Source organism: Chelmon rostratus, chromosome 2 (assembly GCF_017976325.1).
Source record: "Chelmon rostratus isolate fCheRos1 chromosome 2, fCheRos1.pri, whole genome shotgun sequence".
Lineage (NCBI taxonomy): Eukaryota > Metazoa > Chordata > Actinopteri > Chaetodontiformes > Chaetodontidae > Chelmon > Chelmon rostratus.
In genome coordinates, this window is record NC_055659.1 from 5,197,055 (window position 1) to 5,215,567 (window position 18,513).

Here is an 18,513-nt window from a genome sequence, read left to right on the forward strand (position 1 = left end):
TAGTGACAGACCTGATGCGGCGTTAATGATGTTTGTCGCACGTGTACCTGCATACTATTTATGTGCATGCATGCTTATTAACACAAGGATACTGTGGAATATATTTTGAACTCAGCTAAAGTGGGAACGGCATTGTACTCAGTGGGAGCAGTGATGCTGCCGCGAACCTTCTACCTTGCATTATTTTGGTTCTTCCGTGTTTGGTAGCCTGGGCTAAATTTGTTCTGTGATCGTCTTTTTTTTTTTTTTGGTGGGGCAGCTGCCTTGTTCAACGGTAGCTCCCCCTGGTGTTAAAACTAAGAAGTGCAATACACTCAGGCAAAAGTATCAAGAGCGGGCCATGTTCTATTCTATTTATAACATTTCTTGTGGGCCAATAAAAAAGGGACTGCTGGCCCTACAGTATTGGTTTCTTCCAAAAGTTGTAGGATAAATGGGGTCACAACACACTGAGCACGTAACAGTCAGTCTGCAGTGCTGGAGGTGTAGACTGCAGCTTAATGGTATGTTGATGAATGAAATACAGTTAGTCATACAATCTTTAGTGCATTTCAGAAATACAGGTGTATTTTGCTTCGCCAGGTTGTCAGCTAGCACCAGCTAAAATTAGTAGCCATCCCTCAGTAGCCCTCTTGGTCACTAGCTAGTCTTGACTCATGATAGCACAGCATCCTGTTTAGTTAATAGTGGTGAAGGAGAGCTGTATGAATCTTATGGCAGTGACTGAAAGCTAGCAAATGTGTCCAATCCATGAAAGTATATATATAAATATATATCAAATTGCAATCCATCCATATCTATTTTGTCTTTTTGTGTGTCCACTGAAGGTTATAATGTTCAGAGAACTGCTGGTTCAGTTTTAAGGGCATTTTGTGCTGCTTTTGAATGGTATACTGAGGTTGGACTGAATATCAATAACACCTCTCAGTGTAACACAACGTATGTTAGAAAGTGGAAGAAGTTTCTTGTGATGCTTTTATTTTTACAACGTGATTGGCTTTCTGGATATACAGATGTTCTTGACAGAAGCGCATATACCTACTGAATATGAAAGTTTGATTCTTTGACTGCAAACCAGTGCTAATCACAGTGGATGAATAAGACAATAAGGCTATTTCATGTGTTTCTAATACTGAAAATTGATGATAAATTGATTTTAATCTCTTAAGAATTGTCAATGATGATTAAAAAGATTATACAATGTCAGCTTCACCTCATAACAAAAGGTGCCCCTGATTCAACACTTCAACACCAAAACCTGTCAGGTCACATTTGGTTTGGGCTGAGAATCAAATCTGCATGAGAATGACTCCAAATCGGTGGGACAAATGAGCCATTTATCAAAATTTATTTCACCTTGCGCGCAGTGTGGAGGAAGCAAGACGGACAGTTTGATTCAGTCAAAAGTCAAAAAACTGACAAGTGTCAAATGAGCAGTCATCCAGAAATCAAATATGAGCAGCAATCCAGGATGATGCTTGAGGTACAGTGGTGAACACCAGAACATCTGCAGCACACTGGTGAACACCAGAACATCTGCAGCACACTGTGAACACCAGAACATCTGCAGTAGCTGATGAACACCCAGAACATCTGCAGCGTGTGACGGTTAAATTGAACAATACAGAGTGGTTCTGTCGATGTGGGTTGTTAGGTTATTGTTCTGTCGGGTGTTTGGGATGGATCCAGCCTCCTGAATTTAAGCTTCATCTCCACGATTCAGCTTGGCCATCTTCGCCCGGAGGATCTGGATCTCCAGGCTGAGCTTCTCCCTCTCCAGCAGCAGGTTTCCTCTCTTCAGCTCCAGCAGATCCTCGTCCACAGCCACAAGCCGCCGCGGGTCCAACTCATGCTGCTGCTCATCAAGACCTGCAGAGAAAAACCACATAATCCACTGAGTCCTACAGAGCTACATCAGCACACGTTAGCAAGGCTGGCTTCTAAAGGAATAGAGCAACATTTTGTGAAAAACACTTATTCACTGTCTTTTCTTCAGTTACATAAGAAAATCAATACCACTCTCATGTCTATCTGTAAAATTAAAGACTACCAAGACCAGGCAAATAGCTTAGCTTAGCAGAAAGACTGGACACAAGGAATCAGCAGGCCTGGGTCTGGGTCCAATGGAAACAAAATCAGCCTACCAGACCCTTTTTTAACACATTCTTCAAATCATCCTAATGAAGACCCTGCACCGAAACACATGAGCAAAACATCAATTCTTCCAGTTAGTCAGCTAGTGTTGCCAGCCATCATTTAACAAGAACTAAACATTGATTTTACAGCTGTTCGTCACAGTATTAGCACACAATCACACAATGATCAATATGTATGATTGTGCTGGTTACCATCCTCTTCATGTGTTATCTTACTCATGGACTTGAGTTCCACCTCCACAGGGTAATGGTCGCTCACTTTCAGAGCCTGGAAGATGAAATAATTCATTGATTAGCAATAGCTGTTGTAAATTGTGGGCTTTTATATAAGTCTGGATGAATGTGAAACAAGTTGTGTTGGACAGGATCAAACCAGGTGCCGCTTGCACCGGCTGTTCATGACTTCAAACAGCATAATAATTCATTTCAGGCTTTGTGGAATGAAAGCATTAAAACAGCCACAGACCTTCTCCTCACTGAGTCTATACTCCTTCTGGAAGTTGAAGGGTTTGGCAGAGTTGGGTACCACAGCCTGGAGCATGTCGTCTCCGTAAACCACGATCCTGGATAGAAGATACACAGTAGTCAAGTCTATTTGTACAGCACGACAGACTCAATGTGCTTTGAAATAAAATGCAAACATGACAACAACTTAAGAAGATAAGAAGGTATTCTTTTTAAAAAGGAAAAATAATCAAAGAAATACTGAATCTAAGATAAAGGTTTTACCCATTAACCACACACTTATACTAAAATTTTGCAAAAGATGATTTTAGTATGTTTTATTTTTTTTGTCATTTACTTTTACAGTCAAACAATCAACATGAAGACCTATAGATGAGTACAGAAGCACCGAGGAGAGAATAAAAACATACATAAGTGGACTAGTAATCATCTCCAGTTAATGTTTTAAAAGAAGATCCTGTTGTAGCAGACCTAAGACTACTGGCCTGGTTCTATTCACCTGACTTCGTGCTGATTTAACCAACTGCTCGAGATAACTTCATGTTTAACTGAGATATATTAAAGTGTGATTGATCTTCTCCAATAAATATCTGCCAGAAAGCGAACAAGGGTACTTCTCAAAATGTCTCAGTATCCTTTATCTCAGAGTAAATGCTGAAATTCTACTAGTCCTTTAATCATTGCTCATTTTGGTCAAGAGATTCGGTTCCAGTGATTGAGTAAAAACAGCAAGTAAACAATAGTAAAAGTCCTATTTTTTACTTGGTTCAGAAGTATTTTCAGAAAAATGTATCAAAGAATTCCTCATTAATGGCTTCTTCAAAAACAGGATTGACCAGCCAAACTGATTTTTTTATAATCTGGCAACCCAGGAGTTGGTTTAAGATATGAATTCATAGCCATGATTTATCTTACAAGTGTTAGTAAATTATTGAATTAATCATGATACAGTCATTTCTTCCAACCTACTGAACCCTTTGTAAAGTATGTTTTATCGTAAAGTGGAGCCCATTATTTAAATGTCACTAGTCAAGGTTAATTTGAACTACTTTCCACCTGTGCATGTGTGTGTTACCTGTCGTATGTGTGGTCGTTTCGGTTGCTCGCCGTGGTGTCGACATCATCTCCAATTAGCCAGTGGAAGTTTGTGTCGCTACGGATACGGATGTCCTTCATTTCCTTTCTGGAGACGTACAAGCCGTCTGCATTGAAGTCGCCCAGGATCATCACGTTCTACAGAAAAAAGTGACAGAACATGAACACCCACCCATGTGTCAACCGAGGCCCGGCGTCATGCTCAATATGTGCCCCTACAGGTAAACTGGAACATGATCGAATCTGATTCTGAGTAAGACAGTCAACACTCTTATTTCTCAGGATGCCGAAGAGGTGTGTTTAGCTTTTTCTGACAGACACGAACATTATTTTCATGTCCTTGCTGTTAGATCAGTGGTTCCCTGGAGTCCTGGTACAGGTGTTTGAGATTCAGTGTGTATTAGATTGATGGTATTCTCTGTACTGTCAGTGTCCTGATGATGTCCCGCCCTTACATCAGTCCTCCACTTCTCCTTGACGTGCTGGAAGACATCGTAGAGCTCATCCAGCTCCTTCTCCGAGTCCTCTGGTTTGGTGTGAACTGGGATCATCACTAGGTCTTTCAGCACTGTGGTGGGCACATACACACACGCACACACACACACCTTTAGAATCAGACAGGTGTATCTGACAGGAAGCCCACTGCAGTCGTTGCTTCCTGTGAACTTTGCATTACATTGATTACAGCGAAACTTAAACCTAAACCTAAAGCCAAATCCTAACCTTAATGTAAAGGGGTGCGACTGGGCAGAGTCTTGTTAATTTTATCATCTTTCTGAAAATAATTAGTCTTCTCTAAAACACTCAAACATAATTGTTCTTTTGTGTGTATGACAGACTTCTACCTGTATTGAGGCATCTGAATCGCAGGATGTAAGGGTCTCTAGCGAAAACATCTCCTCCTTCAGTCTCCAGGTCATCAAACTGATAGGAGCCCACCAAGTCAACCATGTCATCCCTACACACACACACACGTAAATCAACCCATCATATTTTGATTATGCAGTGTCAGAAGTATCAGCTGTGATCAGAGATTTCTGTAGATATGAAGCTCATTCAGAGATGGATTAACAGAAAAGGATCATGTAATGTTTGCCATCTTAAATGATGAATATATATTTCTGGGCGCAGCCAAGGGCCGGAGGGAGTCTGGTTTCAGGATCTCATCTCTGCTTTTTGCGGATGATGTTGTCCTGTTGTCTTCTCGAACCAGGACCTTCAGCATGTGTTGGGGCGGTTTGCAGCCGAGTATGAAGCGGCTGAGATGAGAATCAGCACCACCAAGTCCGAGTCCATGGTTCTCGACCTGAAAAAGGTGGCTTGCCCCATCTGGGTTGGAGGAGAGCTCCTGCCTCAAGTGGAGGGGTTCAAGTATCTTGGGGTCTTGTTCACAAGTGAGGGAAGGATGGAGCGTGAGATTGACAGGTGGATCGGTGCGGCGGCAGCAGTAATGCGGCCGTTGTACCGGTCCGTCGTGGTGAAGAAGGAGCTGAGCCGAAAGGCAAAGCTCTCAATTTACCAGTAAATCTACGTTCCTACCCTCACCTATGGTCATGAACTTTGGGTCATGAACAAAAGAACGAGATCTTGGATACATGCGGCTGAAATGGGTTTCCTCCGCAGAGTGGCGGGGGCGCTCCCTTAGAGATAAGGTGAGGAGCTCTGTCACTCGGGAGGAGCTCAGAGTAGAGCGAGAGGTGGCTCGGGCATCTGTATCGGATGCCTCCTGGATGCCTTCCTGGGAGGGTATTCCGGGTATGCCCCACGGGGAAGAGGCCCCGAGGAAGACCCAGGACACGCTGGAGGGACTATGTCGCTCGGCTGGCCTGGGAACGCCTCGGGGTCCTCCCGGAAGAGCTGGAGGAAGTGTCTGGGGAGAGGGAAGTCTTGGCATCCCTGCTTAGACTGCTGCCCCCGCGACCCGGCCCCGGATAAGCGGAAGAAGATGGTTCCATATGCTGAATGTAATTTTGCTCAAATTCATCTGTTTGACCCAAACTACAGAGTCTGTGATCACAAAGTTCCAAACAGACATATTTTTGCAAAAATATAGCTAAATGCATCACTTCTGTATTAAACTGTCACCCTCTGTGAAGCTTGAAAACTCCACCAGAAGCCTTCAGCATTTAGACATATTTTGGATTTTCTTGCCTTTATTGGCATACTGCATAGATACAGGAAATATGGAGAAACTGATCTCCTGTACTGACAAAGGGCTGTACAGGATCCTTTATAACTCTTGTTAATGAAAAACCAGTGGGAATCTGCTCCAGGTGAACACTCACCTGTACAGGAACATGAACTGCTCCTTGTAGCGCGTTCGGCCCAGACGGGTGCTGATCTTCAGAGTGTAGTGATGCGTCCTGTTGCATCTGGACAGAACGACAGATATGATGTCAGTTAATCTAATTTTCCCAAAAACCAGCAATCTTGTCAGCACTGTGTCACATGTCACATGTGTTGAGAGAAATTAAAATTCACACTCACACACTCAGCCATACTTGCCACATGTTAGCATGCTAACATGCTAAACTAAGACATGAACATGATTTAGCTTTGTCATTAGCATCATTAATATTAGCATTTTTCTCAGTTCATATATGTGCAGTCTCACAGAGCCACTTGACTCTGTTGGCCTTACGCTCTTATTATTGTTGTTATTATTTTGCCAGCATAATAATATTAATAATGATGATGGTAATGAAGACAGGAGCAAAGCCTGCACTCACTTGTTGAGGTTTGTGAGGAAGGTTTCTACAGACTCTCCGCTGACGTCCACCACCTCCAGGATCAAAATGATGTCATATCGAGACACGATCTGGAAGGAAGAGAGAGAGAAAGTGACAGCAATGTGACCTCATTGTGACATCACTGTGACATCAGCGTGCCCGCCATTTTTTTCATTCCTCACCCCTGTGCTAAGTTTTGTCAGAAAGCTGTCAGTCCTTCACGCTGCACAGTACATTATAAAAGAGGGCAGATATTTTCTAAAATTGACGTGGAAGGTGACCACAAGCAGCAGATGTTGATCTACACATCACAAAACATTCCCACTTCCTGTGTAGACAGGAAGTCAGAAGACAAACAACAGAGTAGGAGCACTTCCTTGTTGCTGAAGCGCCTGCAGTCAATTAAGTCTGAATCATGGAGGATCAAACCTGACTTAATTTGTGACAAAATATGTTTCTTAGTGTCTGAAGCATTTTATTTAGTATTAATACAAAATGAATCAGCAACATTTTTGATAATCGATTCATCCTTTCACTTATTTTTAAAGTCATTTTTTAAAAGTCAGGTAATTTTCAGCGCCCATTACACAAATTTTATTTTCTAAAATTTAAGAGAATAATTGATTTATGCAGTGTGTGTGTGTGTGTGTGTGTGTGTTACTCATGTTGTGGGAACATAAATCTGTTAATACAGTCACATTGCGGTGACTCACCTTCCTTATGGGCACAGAATGCAAGTCTCCATAATGTAAATCATTAATTTCAGGTTAAGGTAAGGGTTAGGCATGTCGTGGTTATGGCTAGGGTAAGTCTGAGGAAATGAATGGAAGTCTTTGTAATGCCTCCAAAAATTATGAAACATGACTCTGTGTGTGTGTGTGTGTGTGTGTGTGTGTGTGTGTGTGTGTGTGTGTGTGTGTGTGTTACCTTAATCAGGATATTCAGGACATCTGGGTCTGACACTTTGCTTTTTCCAAACTTCTGGATGTTAAAAGATGCTATTTTCATGGTGGCTGCGGAGACAAAAAGAAAAAACAGAAAGAGAAGGGCATTTTCATGAGCCTGTCTGTGCCTGAACATGAACAGGCATGTGTGGTATCACCGTATTTACATCGAACAAGCTGTTACATGCTTGTGTGTGTGCGCGCAGACAGCTCTGTGTTAAATGCAGCCTCGTCTCATAAAACCTGACAGCTTCTCAGCTCAGCTTGCCTGAGGACTGAATAACAGGCTACGAAATTCACACCATACACAATGAAAACATGTTTGTGGTGGTTTAAGTACATACTATAAAGATAAAATACTGCTCATTGAGCCTGGCTTTACACGGCAGGTGTGTGTTTAATCTCTTCAGGGAAGTAACAGAAAAAAACACACAAAAATATGGAAAATATGTTTAAATGGAAATAAAACATGATGCTTGTCAACTGAAAATAAGCAGGATAAAATGTGAAGAAGTTCAAAGGTAATTTGTTTAAATTAGAGATGATTTGGTTGACAACAGCATCATTCATCAACAGTTTGTGTGAATACTCATTTTAAAAACGATTAGAGAAGAAGAAGCCACAAATATCTGAAGGTAAAAGAACGGGGAGATGAAAATTTCTATGAACTGAAGAAGAGTTGAACAAAATATTAATAATTAAATATGAACATTTTACAGTGAAAAGACAGGAACATGACAAAACAACAGATTGTGAAAGTGTGATTATGAAATTAAATAAAAATGAACTTAAGCTCATTTAAAAACAAACTAAATCAACAGCTGAGCAAACTGTCCAGGACTTGTCATCGTGTCTCTACGACACCCGTCCTAAATCCCCCCAGATCAGCCCGTCTCCACCCGTGACTGCAGCCGTCTGCTTCACTTCAACACAGGACAAACTACACGAACACTGTGCTGTAGATTAAGCTCTCAGTACAGTCTGTCAGTTTACCCTGTAAACTCCCATCATTCACCTCTCGGCTCTAACGAAAAAGTCTCTGTTTGAGACAAAGCAAACAGGCGTACAAATGTGAAGAGTGTCTGGTTAAACATGAGTTTCAGGCCTGTAAAGACAAGAAAATTAAAGTCAAACAGTGTATGTAGGTAAAAAGTTTCATATAAAATTTCAAGTATATAATTTAAGATTTTAATAGTGGCACTAAAACTCTGTCCTAACATGCTGTGAGTGTTTGTCACTAAAATGACAGAAAATATTTCGCATTGAGAGTATATTCTCTTTAAACCTAGAGCAGTGTATTCTGGAAGCATTTTTTGTTATATTTGTTGAAATACTATGGTATCTGTTGACAAGCCCGGAGGCACAGGATTTGAGGACTCAGAAATGCAGACAACAGACAGCTCAGCAGAGTTTCAAAATAAAAGGGTTTATTGAACTAAAAGCGCTCAGGATAAATGCAACTGAAGGAGAGACAAAGTACAACAGAAAACGCTAAGGATAACCTGGTAAACTAGAAATGAAAACTCAAAGCACGAAGGCTGAGGAGAATACAAAGTAACAACAAAGATACCAAACTAGACAAGATGCAAAAGTAACAAACAAAAGATCTTAAGGCAATACTGACAACTAGACTTACACAGACAAGGATCAAGGACGCTAGAGAGCAAGGCGAGTACGAGACAAGGCACATGACAATCTGGCACAGGACAAAGGGAGACGCGGACTATATATACACGAGGTAACAATGAACAGGTGGAGACAATTAGGGCGGGGTAGACAATCAGACAGGCGGGAAACACACCGGGAAGTCAAGGGCCTGAAACGAGAGGAGAGTTAGGTTTCACAATAAAACAGGAAGTGTATGACAAGACATGACGCTAGTGAACAAAAACACTTAACAGATTTGACGAGACATGACATCTGTGGCTGATGCAGCCCTGTAACAAGTCCATAAAACCATTACATTGAGCCTGAATGAAATGGCTGGATGGCCTACCTGCCCGTCTACCGACATACCTGACAACCCACCCGTTACGCATGACTGCAGTCTTCCGAAAGGCTTGGCAGATATATTGCTAAAGCTATAGCGAGCTAGTTGCACGTGACTGCCAGAGAATCCGAATCTTGCCAAGATCAGAAGCTCAGCTCCCTTTGAGTAACGTCAGAACACACACATCAAACGCCTGCTTGAGATTACCACGTCACCAGCGGGGCAGCGGCACATGCTCGGATACAGCATTATGCAACAGCGTATGTAAGGTACAGTAAAGGCAGCCTGAGGAAACACCCTATGTCACTGCAGCTCAGTGTCTCTCAAAGTTACTGACGTGTAGTCGTTGCTGTCAATCAAGGAGGAAAAACCTCTTATTAAGTGTGACATCACACACAGCTGGCAGCATGAAGTAAACATCAGCACATCTGTTATTTTCTCATGTGTGTATATATGCATTTATCTCTGGTACTACTTTAATTTGTTATTTAAATAGTCAATTATCTGATATGTAATTACTTGGTATAAAACAGCCATCGATTTGCAGTGCAATTTCTTTATATGACTCAGATACCAATAGAATAGATATACTCGTTCATACTGTTACTACTGTGGTTTCTTATTTCCTCTAAAATGCTGAGTTGGTATTCACTCATGTCTCATTGTCTCCTTCCTCTGTTACTACATTTAAACAACAGTACTGCTAAACATGGTGTTTGCACTTTATTAAGACTACATCAAAGGAATAACTAATAAATCAATTAGGTTTGCATTAAAAATAAGAAACAGAATATAGAGAAAATGGAGCAGACACAAAAATTCATTTAGATGATTTCATTTGATTGGATTTTGGACTGTTGGTTGAAGAAAATGAGCAATCGTGGAAGTGGCTGTTAGTCGACTCTGCGTGTCTGTTGTTTTCGCCGTCCTCTTGTCGCCTGTTTAACAGGTAACTCATGGAATAATAAAATTCCTGGTGGCAGCGTGTTTGCATGTGTGTTGAGGAGGCTGTCGGACTCGTTTGCATGTGTCCTTCTGTTCAGTCAGACGACTACTTGATCCTGCAGCTGATAACCACAACGTGCCAACTCCCACAGCGTTTCCTCAGAACTAGCACATAATGATGTTGTAAACACAGGGATCAGATGTCGCCCTGACTAGTTTCACCTCAGTCTGTTGTTGTCATTTGTTTGTATCCGCTGGCGACTCCCATGCAAGTGTTGTCCTGTCTGCAAAACAGTCTGTCCGTCTGGACTTTTCTCCACTCACTTCCATCTTTCAGCTCTTTTTCAGCAGCAGGAACTTTTTTCCGGAGCTCATGAACGTCACCTGAATTTCAGTTAAAAGTTTATACTTTCCAGTCAGCCAAGAACAATAAAGGTGGAGTAGACAGTAGAGGTAAAACACAGACGTCATGGCTGTTACAACATGTGTACAGCATTCTTTTAGACTGCAGATGACGACTGGTTGGATCAGTATCAGCATAAAGAGGCAAGAGAAAGACCTGAACTCCTCTGTATTGATGACTGGTGTTGTGAAATACTTCAAGCCACCATAACTTTCTTCACCGTGAGCCTCTGAACCAGACTAACTGCGACCTTTCAATCAGTTTAACCTCATCCTGTTTCTGACGTGACTCGACTCGATGAACAGCTACAGACGACGACGCTGCAGAAATTCAGTTTGTCGTTCTGGGCAACAAAGTCTGTTGGGCAGAAATCTGCTGAATGAAATTTGTTACTGCCATTCATGGTCCCCAGAGGCTGAATCCTGATTTGTGACGCCCCTTTTCTTCAGGACATTTTTATCCAGTGCTTTACAAAACCGTTCTGTGAGGAAAAGCAATTAAACTGGGTTGGGTGGCTGGTTAGGTCTGGCTATGAAACAACTTGGCTGGAGTTAGAGTAAGATTATGGTTAAAATACATACTTTCTCAAGGTGAGGGAACCTTTATCATCATGTTTTAATGAGGCCATTATTGTTGATTGAACCAGCGGTCCCTTGTGGACCCACCGATCCACCGCGCTTCATCAGTTCAAGTTGTTTTTATCCAGTCTCGCACATTTCCTTCGCTTTATCGAACACAACATCAGATCCATTTTCTACTCGTCCAGCAGTTCATGACAACATCCCAATTCCTGTGAGCCTCAGCCGTCCGTTGATGATAATGGTGTAATGATGTTGTAGCAACATAAATGTGTGATCCTCTTCCTGTCATCAGTAGCAACCGTGTGTGACAGCTCAGATATTGGAACAAAGGAATACAGTATGTGGAACGCTGCATACGTCCAGCAGCTTGCCACTTCAGGTTTCACTGTTATTTTATCTCTTTTATCTCCAGCGTGTCACAGGTTTTGGCAAACGGTGGAAAAATACTGAAATCCTTTCACTGAGGCGAGAAGTACTCAGGTCTTATACTTTTTACTAAGTAAAGGTAGAAATACCACAGTGTAGAAATACTCTGTTACTTGCATTTTTTAAAGGATTTTTAAAATCAAATGGTATTAGTGTAGCAGTAGTAACAAAATAGTGTCAAAGTTTACTTAATGTACCAAAAGTAAAAGTACTCCTTATGCAGAATGACCCTTTTCAGAATAATACATTAGTAAAGTACTGTACATAACTGGATTCTAACTACTGCTAATGGTAAAGTTGAGGTTAATTTTTACTTTATTTACTACAGGTGGACAAAAGTTTTGTGTGTAATATGAAAAACTTAATGTATTTCCTGTTGAAATGTAATTGAATGAAAAGAAGTTGCATTTTTGTTTTGGAGCACTTTCAGCTTTGACTCCGCAACATTTATTTCATGGTTTTGAGTAATAGGGATGGGGGTTTACATGAGATAAGATCATAAAACACGTTGTTGCATCACTGAAATGTCAACTCTGAGCTCAGAGAAACAATCTCATTGACACACTGACTTTGTCTCAGCTTGTAGAGACAAAATCGTTTAATTCTTCAACATATCTGAAAGCAAGTAAAAGCAAATTTTTTGGAGATTTTTTAAACAGTTATCTGCAATTGTGAGGATTTTGATCAGTGATGCAACAACAGACAAAAGGTATCGTGTACCACATCAGTAAAGTTACTCTGACAGGGACCCGACTTACTAGTAGTGCTAGCACTAGTTCTATACTTTGTATGTAAACTTTTAATATGTCAAGTAAGTCTTGCTGCTAATGCAAAGTCAAAACTACCAGCACCCTCAACCTGTACCCGAGTGTGACATCCCACCTGTTGTTTTAGGCCTACAGATGGATGAATGGTGTGTCATTGTCTGAAGAAACGTAAAACCTCTCAGGTATTCAGCTCAGCGAGAGAAAAACAGACCAAAAGACGAGTTGTTCTCACCTGCAGGAGGAGGAGGAGGAAGAGGGGGAGAAACTGCTGCTGCTGCTGCTGACAGGACCTTCGACCAGGGTAGTTTATTCCTGATGAGGATCAAATAAGGTGAAGGAACAGGAGGGAAAACCTTGTGAGCTTCACAGTGAATGCTGATCTGCAGTCACCGCCGGGAGCAAAACATTCTGTTGTGGGTGACCACAGGCAATGTGATTGGTCGAAAGCCAACCAATAGTGAGGGCTGGACAGAGACAGAGAGAGAGAGAGAAAAAAAAACAAAACAGGGATCCCGCCCTCCATAATGTCTTCCTGGTGTGTGTGTGTGTGTGTGTGTGTGTGTGTGTGTGTGACAGAGAGCACACCGTCTGGTCTTTATGATCTCAAACAAAGCGAGGCCATAAATCTGAGCATTAAAATGTGTGTGTGTGTGTGTGAGAGGATGTTTGTCTGCTCGTGGCTTCTCAGCAGAGATCAGACGACATGAACCCACAATGCAGCGACGCACGACACACCCACAGGAAATAGTTTACCCCCCGTATGCACTCAGTCTGTTTGAGAGTCATTTTACCTCTCCGGTGACAAAAAGCTGCAATCCAGTCAAATAGCTTAAGTCCCAGTTTGAACTGGAGGTACTCAGATAACGAGGTGGGTGACGATGTTCCCCGGGGCCTGCAGTCAACAGGAGCCCCTGGCCTCGAGGATTTTTAGTGGGTAGAAATATTTGTAAAATAACTATTTATGATATAATTATTTAGTTATTACATTTTGTGCTATTCGCAGTAACTCGTTACTAAAGTTATCAAATACATATCAAAGAGTAAAAAGTACAACATTTCCCTTTGAACTGTAGTAGAGCAGAAGTATAAAGTAGCACCACTGAGTTCATCTATGCAGTAAACCAACAAGCTGTGATCAATAACACAAACTGAGCAGTTAAATCAGCCGGTTGGAGTGACTGACAGTAATGAAATCAAAGTGATCAATGCGGTGAAGGACGTTGCTCTCAGACAGGACTTCATTACCAGCCATTAAAGACTGTAACAGAAGACCTTTGATCAGTCAGTGCTTATTTTCAGGGTCTGCTTGATCACTTTATCACTTTATGGTTGCAGTTGAAGCATAAAGCTGTGTTCCTCATCATCTAGAATAGACCTTCATCACCAGTTGTTACCCTACATTAAGTGTATTGTGATAATCATGACAGCACTTGAATAGAAACCACAGGACGTTTATTCTGTGACAGACTAAACAAACAATTTCACAGAGTTTGTATATAACGTGGATTAAGACTGAGAAGCGTTTGAAGCTCTGGGAAACGTGCACAATGAGGTTATTTTCTCATTTTGTCCACTTTTTGCCACACTTCCTGCTAATGTTTTGACTGATGTGAAATATACTTTAGTCAAATAACAAGTGGCCATCAGCAGCTGTCAGAGCATTACATGATAACTAAGGGATTCAGTTTAGTGGAGCAGCACCTGCGAGGCATGAAGAAGCAGAAGAGGCATCGCTGGCTGTTCTTAACCAAACAGCCCAGGGTGGTTGGTGGGGTGCACTAACTGATGAGCTGAACCTGTTTTTTAACAGATTCAACACAAGCGCCCCCTCCCACCAGCCCCCTAGCTCCCACGTGTCTCGCCCTGTTGAAGGGGGCAGGGGCTGGGTTTCGGAGATAACTTGAATTGCCTGACTGGCAGTCGAAAGTTTGTAAGACTGAGGAAGTGCATGTCAGGACCTGTGATGAGCGACAGCGAGGCAGTGGACTGGGAGGCTTCGGAGGTCTTACTGGATTTGGTAATTGGGAGTCATAATTGCGCTTTGCATAACTTCTGGCACAGTGCAATACATGTTGTAACCATATAATTGCATTTATTTTGCACGCCTTGCTGCAATTTGCACGCATGTAAACGGGCATCATTTTCTTTATGTTAGCAAATTTTGTTTTTGCACTCTTTTGTACCCCCCAGGGATAAACAAAGCATTGTACAATTTCCTGATAAGCAACATTTGTGATTATGCAAATAAGCCATCTCTCTCTCTCTCTTTTTTTTTTTTTTAAAGATTGGACTTTGTGTAATTTTTTTCATGTCCCACCTCAGTGTCGGGTTTCGACAAGAAACACATCATGTTTATGTTTTCATACCAACAAACTGTAGGTGTTTCACTGAGAGACGCTGATGGAGAGAGGAAAAGACGATTCTCAGTGGAAGGTAGGTGGAAGCTGAGCAGCCAAAATAAATACTTTTGTTTTCTCAAAGTTCTCCCCCTCACTTGGTGACTCATTGGTTGTTATGGTGGTAGGACAGGTGATCTGTGCTGCTGGCGCCTCACCGGTTTTCACACTGAAATCTGCCAGAAAAATACTGGCAACTGTTTACGTCCTTCTCTGTGTCAGAGGCCCAGTATTGAAGCAAGGTGCTGATAAAATGTGAATTTCGTGGGATTTTAAAGGATAATTTTGGTTTATTACAACTTGGGTCTTATTTTCACGCTTTTAGTCCACTTTTAGTCCACTTCAGCAGCACTTAAACCCAATCAATAACTGATTGGTTTGGACACTTGGGGGCAGCAGAAACAAGTTGTGACCACAATCTTCCTCCTCAAACTGCTCGGCCCTGACTCACTGCAGCTATATCATTTTAAATACTTGTTCCTTTTTTACTTGAGCACGTAGTTAGCTGGTAAACAGCACACGCCGCCTAACTCACCTTTGTGCAGCTGGCCAATCGCAGAATGAAGTGAGTTTGAATGTCAGCTTGTCGGTTTTGGAAAGTCTTACCCTTTTCGTATCTCTTTCATGTGTTATAAAACTGTGCCATCCCTACCACAGACTGCAGAATACTACTGATATTGTTTTAGTCCAGTTGTCTTGTTGTGACCTTCGTGTTAGTCGTCTTTATCGTAACTGCTTTGACTTTGGTGGACGTCTGTTGACGTTCTGTCGCCATCATACATTGTCTTTTTCTGTTATTTTCCTAGACTTTACCCAAATTAGCTACCATATGTCTGATTTATGTGCAAATTAGAGAGAACAGAATAGAATAGAGGTGGTGTATTTGTTGTCATGTTTGTCATTTGTTTTAGTTTTTCCAACACGTCTGATGGAAAGCAGACAAAAACCATGGGAATGACACGTGTTTCATGTGTGTTTTCCACTTGCACAGACAGCCTACAAGTCAGAACTCAACATGTTGTCTTTGTGCTCTTCCCATGAAAGGTTTGTTGACATATTGAGACGATCTCAAAGCAGTGTGACAGTTTGTATTCACCACACTGGGTCACATCAGTGGTCTGACAAAGCTCCACCTCTTACTTTACATAATCTGCGACAAAGAGGAAATAGTTTGTCCTCTGCATTGATCCCTCAAAAGAGGGACACGCTGAGAGACATGATGACATTACTCTTCATAACTGAGGAAAGAAAGGTATGGGATGTTATACTGGAACATAGATAACTTTCAGTTTAACCTGCTGCTGAATGGGGAAAAAAAACATGAATCAAAGTGAAAGTAACTGAGGGAAGTTGTTACAGCAGGGCGGAGAGTCACAGCTGACTGTCTTTCTGTTTTAGCATTCTGCCCAGTGTGTTTTTAGCTGCACTCAAAGAGAAAATGGCATCCCATTCGGTGACGGATCTCTCCTGTCCTGTCTGCTATGGCATCTTCAAAGATCCTGTTATCCTGTCATGCAGCCACAGCTTCTGTAAAGCCTGTGTACATAAATGGTGGAGAGAGAAACAAATACAGGAATGTCCAGTTTGTATGGGAAGACCTTTACTGAGTGAGCCACCTTGCAACCTGGCATTGAAGAACCTGTGTGAGTCCTTCATACTGGAGAGAGATCAGAGATCTTCAGCAGGATCTGAGGCTCTCTGCAGTCTGCACGCTGAGAAACTCAAACTCTTCTGTCTGGACCATCAGCAGCCAGTGTGTGTTGTCTGTCAGATTCAAAAAGACACAACAACCACAGTGTCACGCCCTCCACCTCTGCCCTCTCCTAGTGGCAATCCCTCTCCCCTTTCCCCCCCTTATCTCCCTCTTCCTCTCACACTCCTTCCTCAGGTGGGCGTGTGCAGGCTGGTGTGTGAGGCTCAGACAGGTGCGGTGAATCTGCCTATTAGTAACTCAACTCACCTGTGGCGGGGCGTGGTCAACCTCTGCTCCATTGTTCTCCCTCTGCCATAAGTACCGGCCTCAATCCATGACTCGACGCCGGACCGTAAACTACACTCCTTTGGATCACCCAAGGAGCCTTCTGCCTCATGCACCTCTGATTCCTGACAACTCAGCCTCTCCAACTCTCCAGCTCATTCTCCAGTCGACCCTCTTCCTCTGCTACACCTACCCGCTGCCGTCAGCCTCACCTCCAGCCACTCCGTCCAAACCTATCCCGCAGCCACCTTCAGTAAACCCTTTCTCTCATTGGTCCTGTTCTGTTAGTTGTTGGTAGCCTTAGTTGTTCTGTTATTTGATAGCGTGCCCTAGTTCCTTTGTTGTGTTCCTGTGTTCAGCATTTTATGTTTCTTTACTAGTCTTGTTTCTCTTGAGTTATATGTTCCCGTCCAGGGTTATCGCCATTTGGACTAGTCATTGCATTGTGAAATTATTCTGCTAAGAATAGTTTGGTTGCTGGTCTCACGTCACTGTTTATTGTATTTAGCACTCTGGGGTTTGTTGTATTCACATTTTGTAAATAAATTCTTGTATAACCTTATTTGTGTACTGAGTTCTTCATCTGCACCTGAGCCTCTGCCATCCGAGCCGTGACACACAGATTCAGACCCGTCAGTGAAGCTGCAGGGGATCAGAGAGGAGCTCAAGAACTCCCTGAAGCCCTTACAGGAGAAATGGAAAGTCTTTAATGAAATTCAAGAAAACTGTGATCAGCAGAACACATTAAAGTCCAGGCTCAACGCACAGAGAGGCTTCATCAGTTTCTACAAGACGAAGAGGAGGCCGGGACCACTGCTCTGAGGGAGCAAGAGGAGCAGAAGAGTCAGATGATGAAGGAGCAGATTGAGGCTCTGGGCAAAGAGAAAGCAGCTCTTTCAGACACAATCAGAGCCACAGAGGAGGAGCTGAGAGCTGAAGACGTCTCATTCCTGCACAACTACAAGGCTGCAGTGGAAAGAGTCCAGCAGCGCCCCCTGCTGGATGATCCACAGCTGGTCTCAGGAGCTCTGATAGACGTGGCCAAACACCTGGGCAATCTGGCCTTTGACATCTGGAACAAGATGAAGGAGATGGTCTCCTACACTCCTGTGATTCTGGATCCAAACTCTGCTCATCCAGAACTCATCCTGTCTGAAGATCTGACCAGTGTGAGACATGGAGAAAGACAGAAACTTCCTGAAAACCCAGAGAGGAACTATCATCGCTCTGTCCGCGGCTGGGAGGGCTTTAACTCAGGGACTCACAGCTGGGACGTTGAGGTTGGAGACAATACAGCCTGGTTTATTGGTGTGGTAACAGATTCTGTCCAAAGAAAGGGAGACATAAAGTCTGGATTGTGGCGAATAGGGTTATCTGATGGTAAATATGCAGCAGTCTCCACATCAGATCCCCACACTGTTCTCCCAGTGAAGAACAAGTTCCAGAGGATCAGAGTTCATCTGGACTGGAACAGAGGAAAACTGTCATTCTCTGATTCTGATACTAACACACACATACACACCTTCACACACACTTTCACCGAGAGGCTGTTTCCACTCATTAGTAACAAAAATCGACACCAACTAAAAATATTACCACAGAATGTCTCTGTCACAGTAAAACACCACAGACAGTGAC

At 42.5% G+C, this 18,513-nt stretch overlaps 1 protein-coding gene and 1 pseudogene across 2 annotated transcripts; one reads left to right on the top strand and one right to left on the bottom strand.

Moving 5' to 3' along the window:
* Positions 1-1,329: 1,329 nt before the first annotated feature.
* On the bottom strand, positions 1,330-12,899 carry LOC121619151 (deoxyribonuclease gamma-like). Of its 2 annotated transcripts, none has more exons than XM_041954775.1 (10): positions 12,734-12,899; positions 7,373-7,458; positions 6,446-6,534; positions 6,002-6,088; positions 4,562-4,674; positions 4,172-4,284; positions 3,697-3,854; positions 2,623-2,719; positions 2,349-2,424; positions 1,330-1,869 (listed from the first exon to the last, which is right to left on the bottom strand). In XM_041954775.1, exons 2-10 carry the CDS (start codon positions 7,451-7,453, stop codon positions 1,700-1,702), a joined length of 984 nt encoding a protein of 327 aa, XP_041810709.1. In that variant the 5' UTR covers positions 7,454-7,458; positions 12,734-12,899; the 3' UTR covers positions 1,330-1,699. The 2 variants fall into 2 exon arrangements, with proteins under 2 accessions (XP_041810709.1, XP_041810717.1); XM_041954783.1 differs by having other exon boundaries at positions 2,373-2,424; positions 12,734-12,896.
* A 3,201-nt stretch (positions 12,900-16,100) lies between these two features.
* Positions 16,101-18,512, top strand: LOC121623613 (annotated as a pseudogene).
* The last annotated feature ends 1 nt before the right edge of the window (position 18,513 follows it).

Coding starts and splice junctions, on each gene's coding strand:
- LOC121619151 (XM_041954775.1), bottom strand. CDS start 7,453: ATGAAAATAGCATCTTTTAACATCCAGAAGTTTGGAAAAAGCAAAGTG. Junction 4,285..4,561: donor ATTCAGATGCCTCAATACAG/GTAGAAGTCTGT, acceptor TGCCCACCACAG/TGCTGAAAGACCTAGTGATG. Junction 2,720..3,696: donor AACGACCACACATACGACAG/GTAACACACACA, acceptor TCTTCTATCCAG/GATCGTGGTTTACGGAGACG.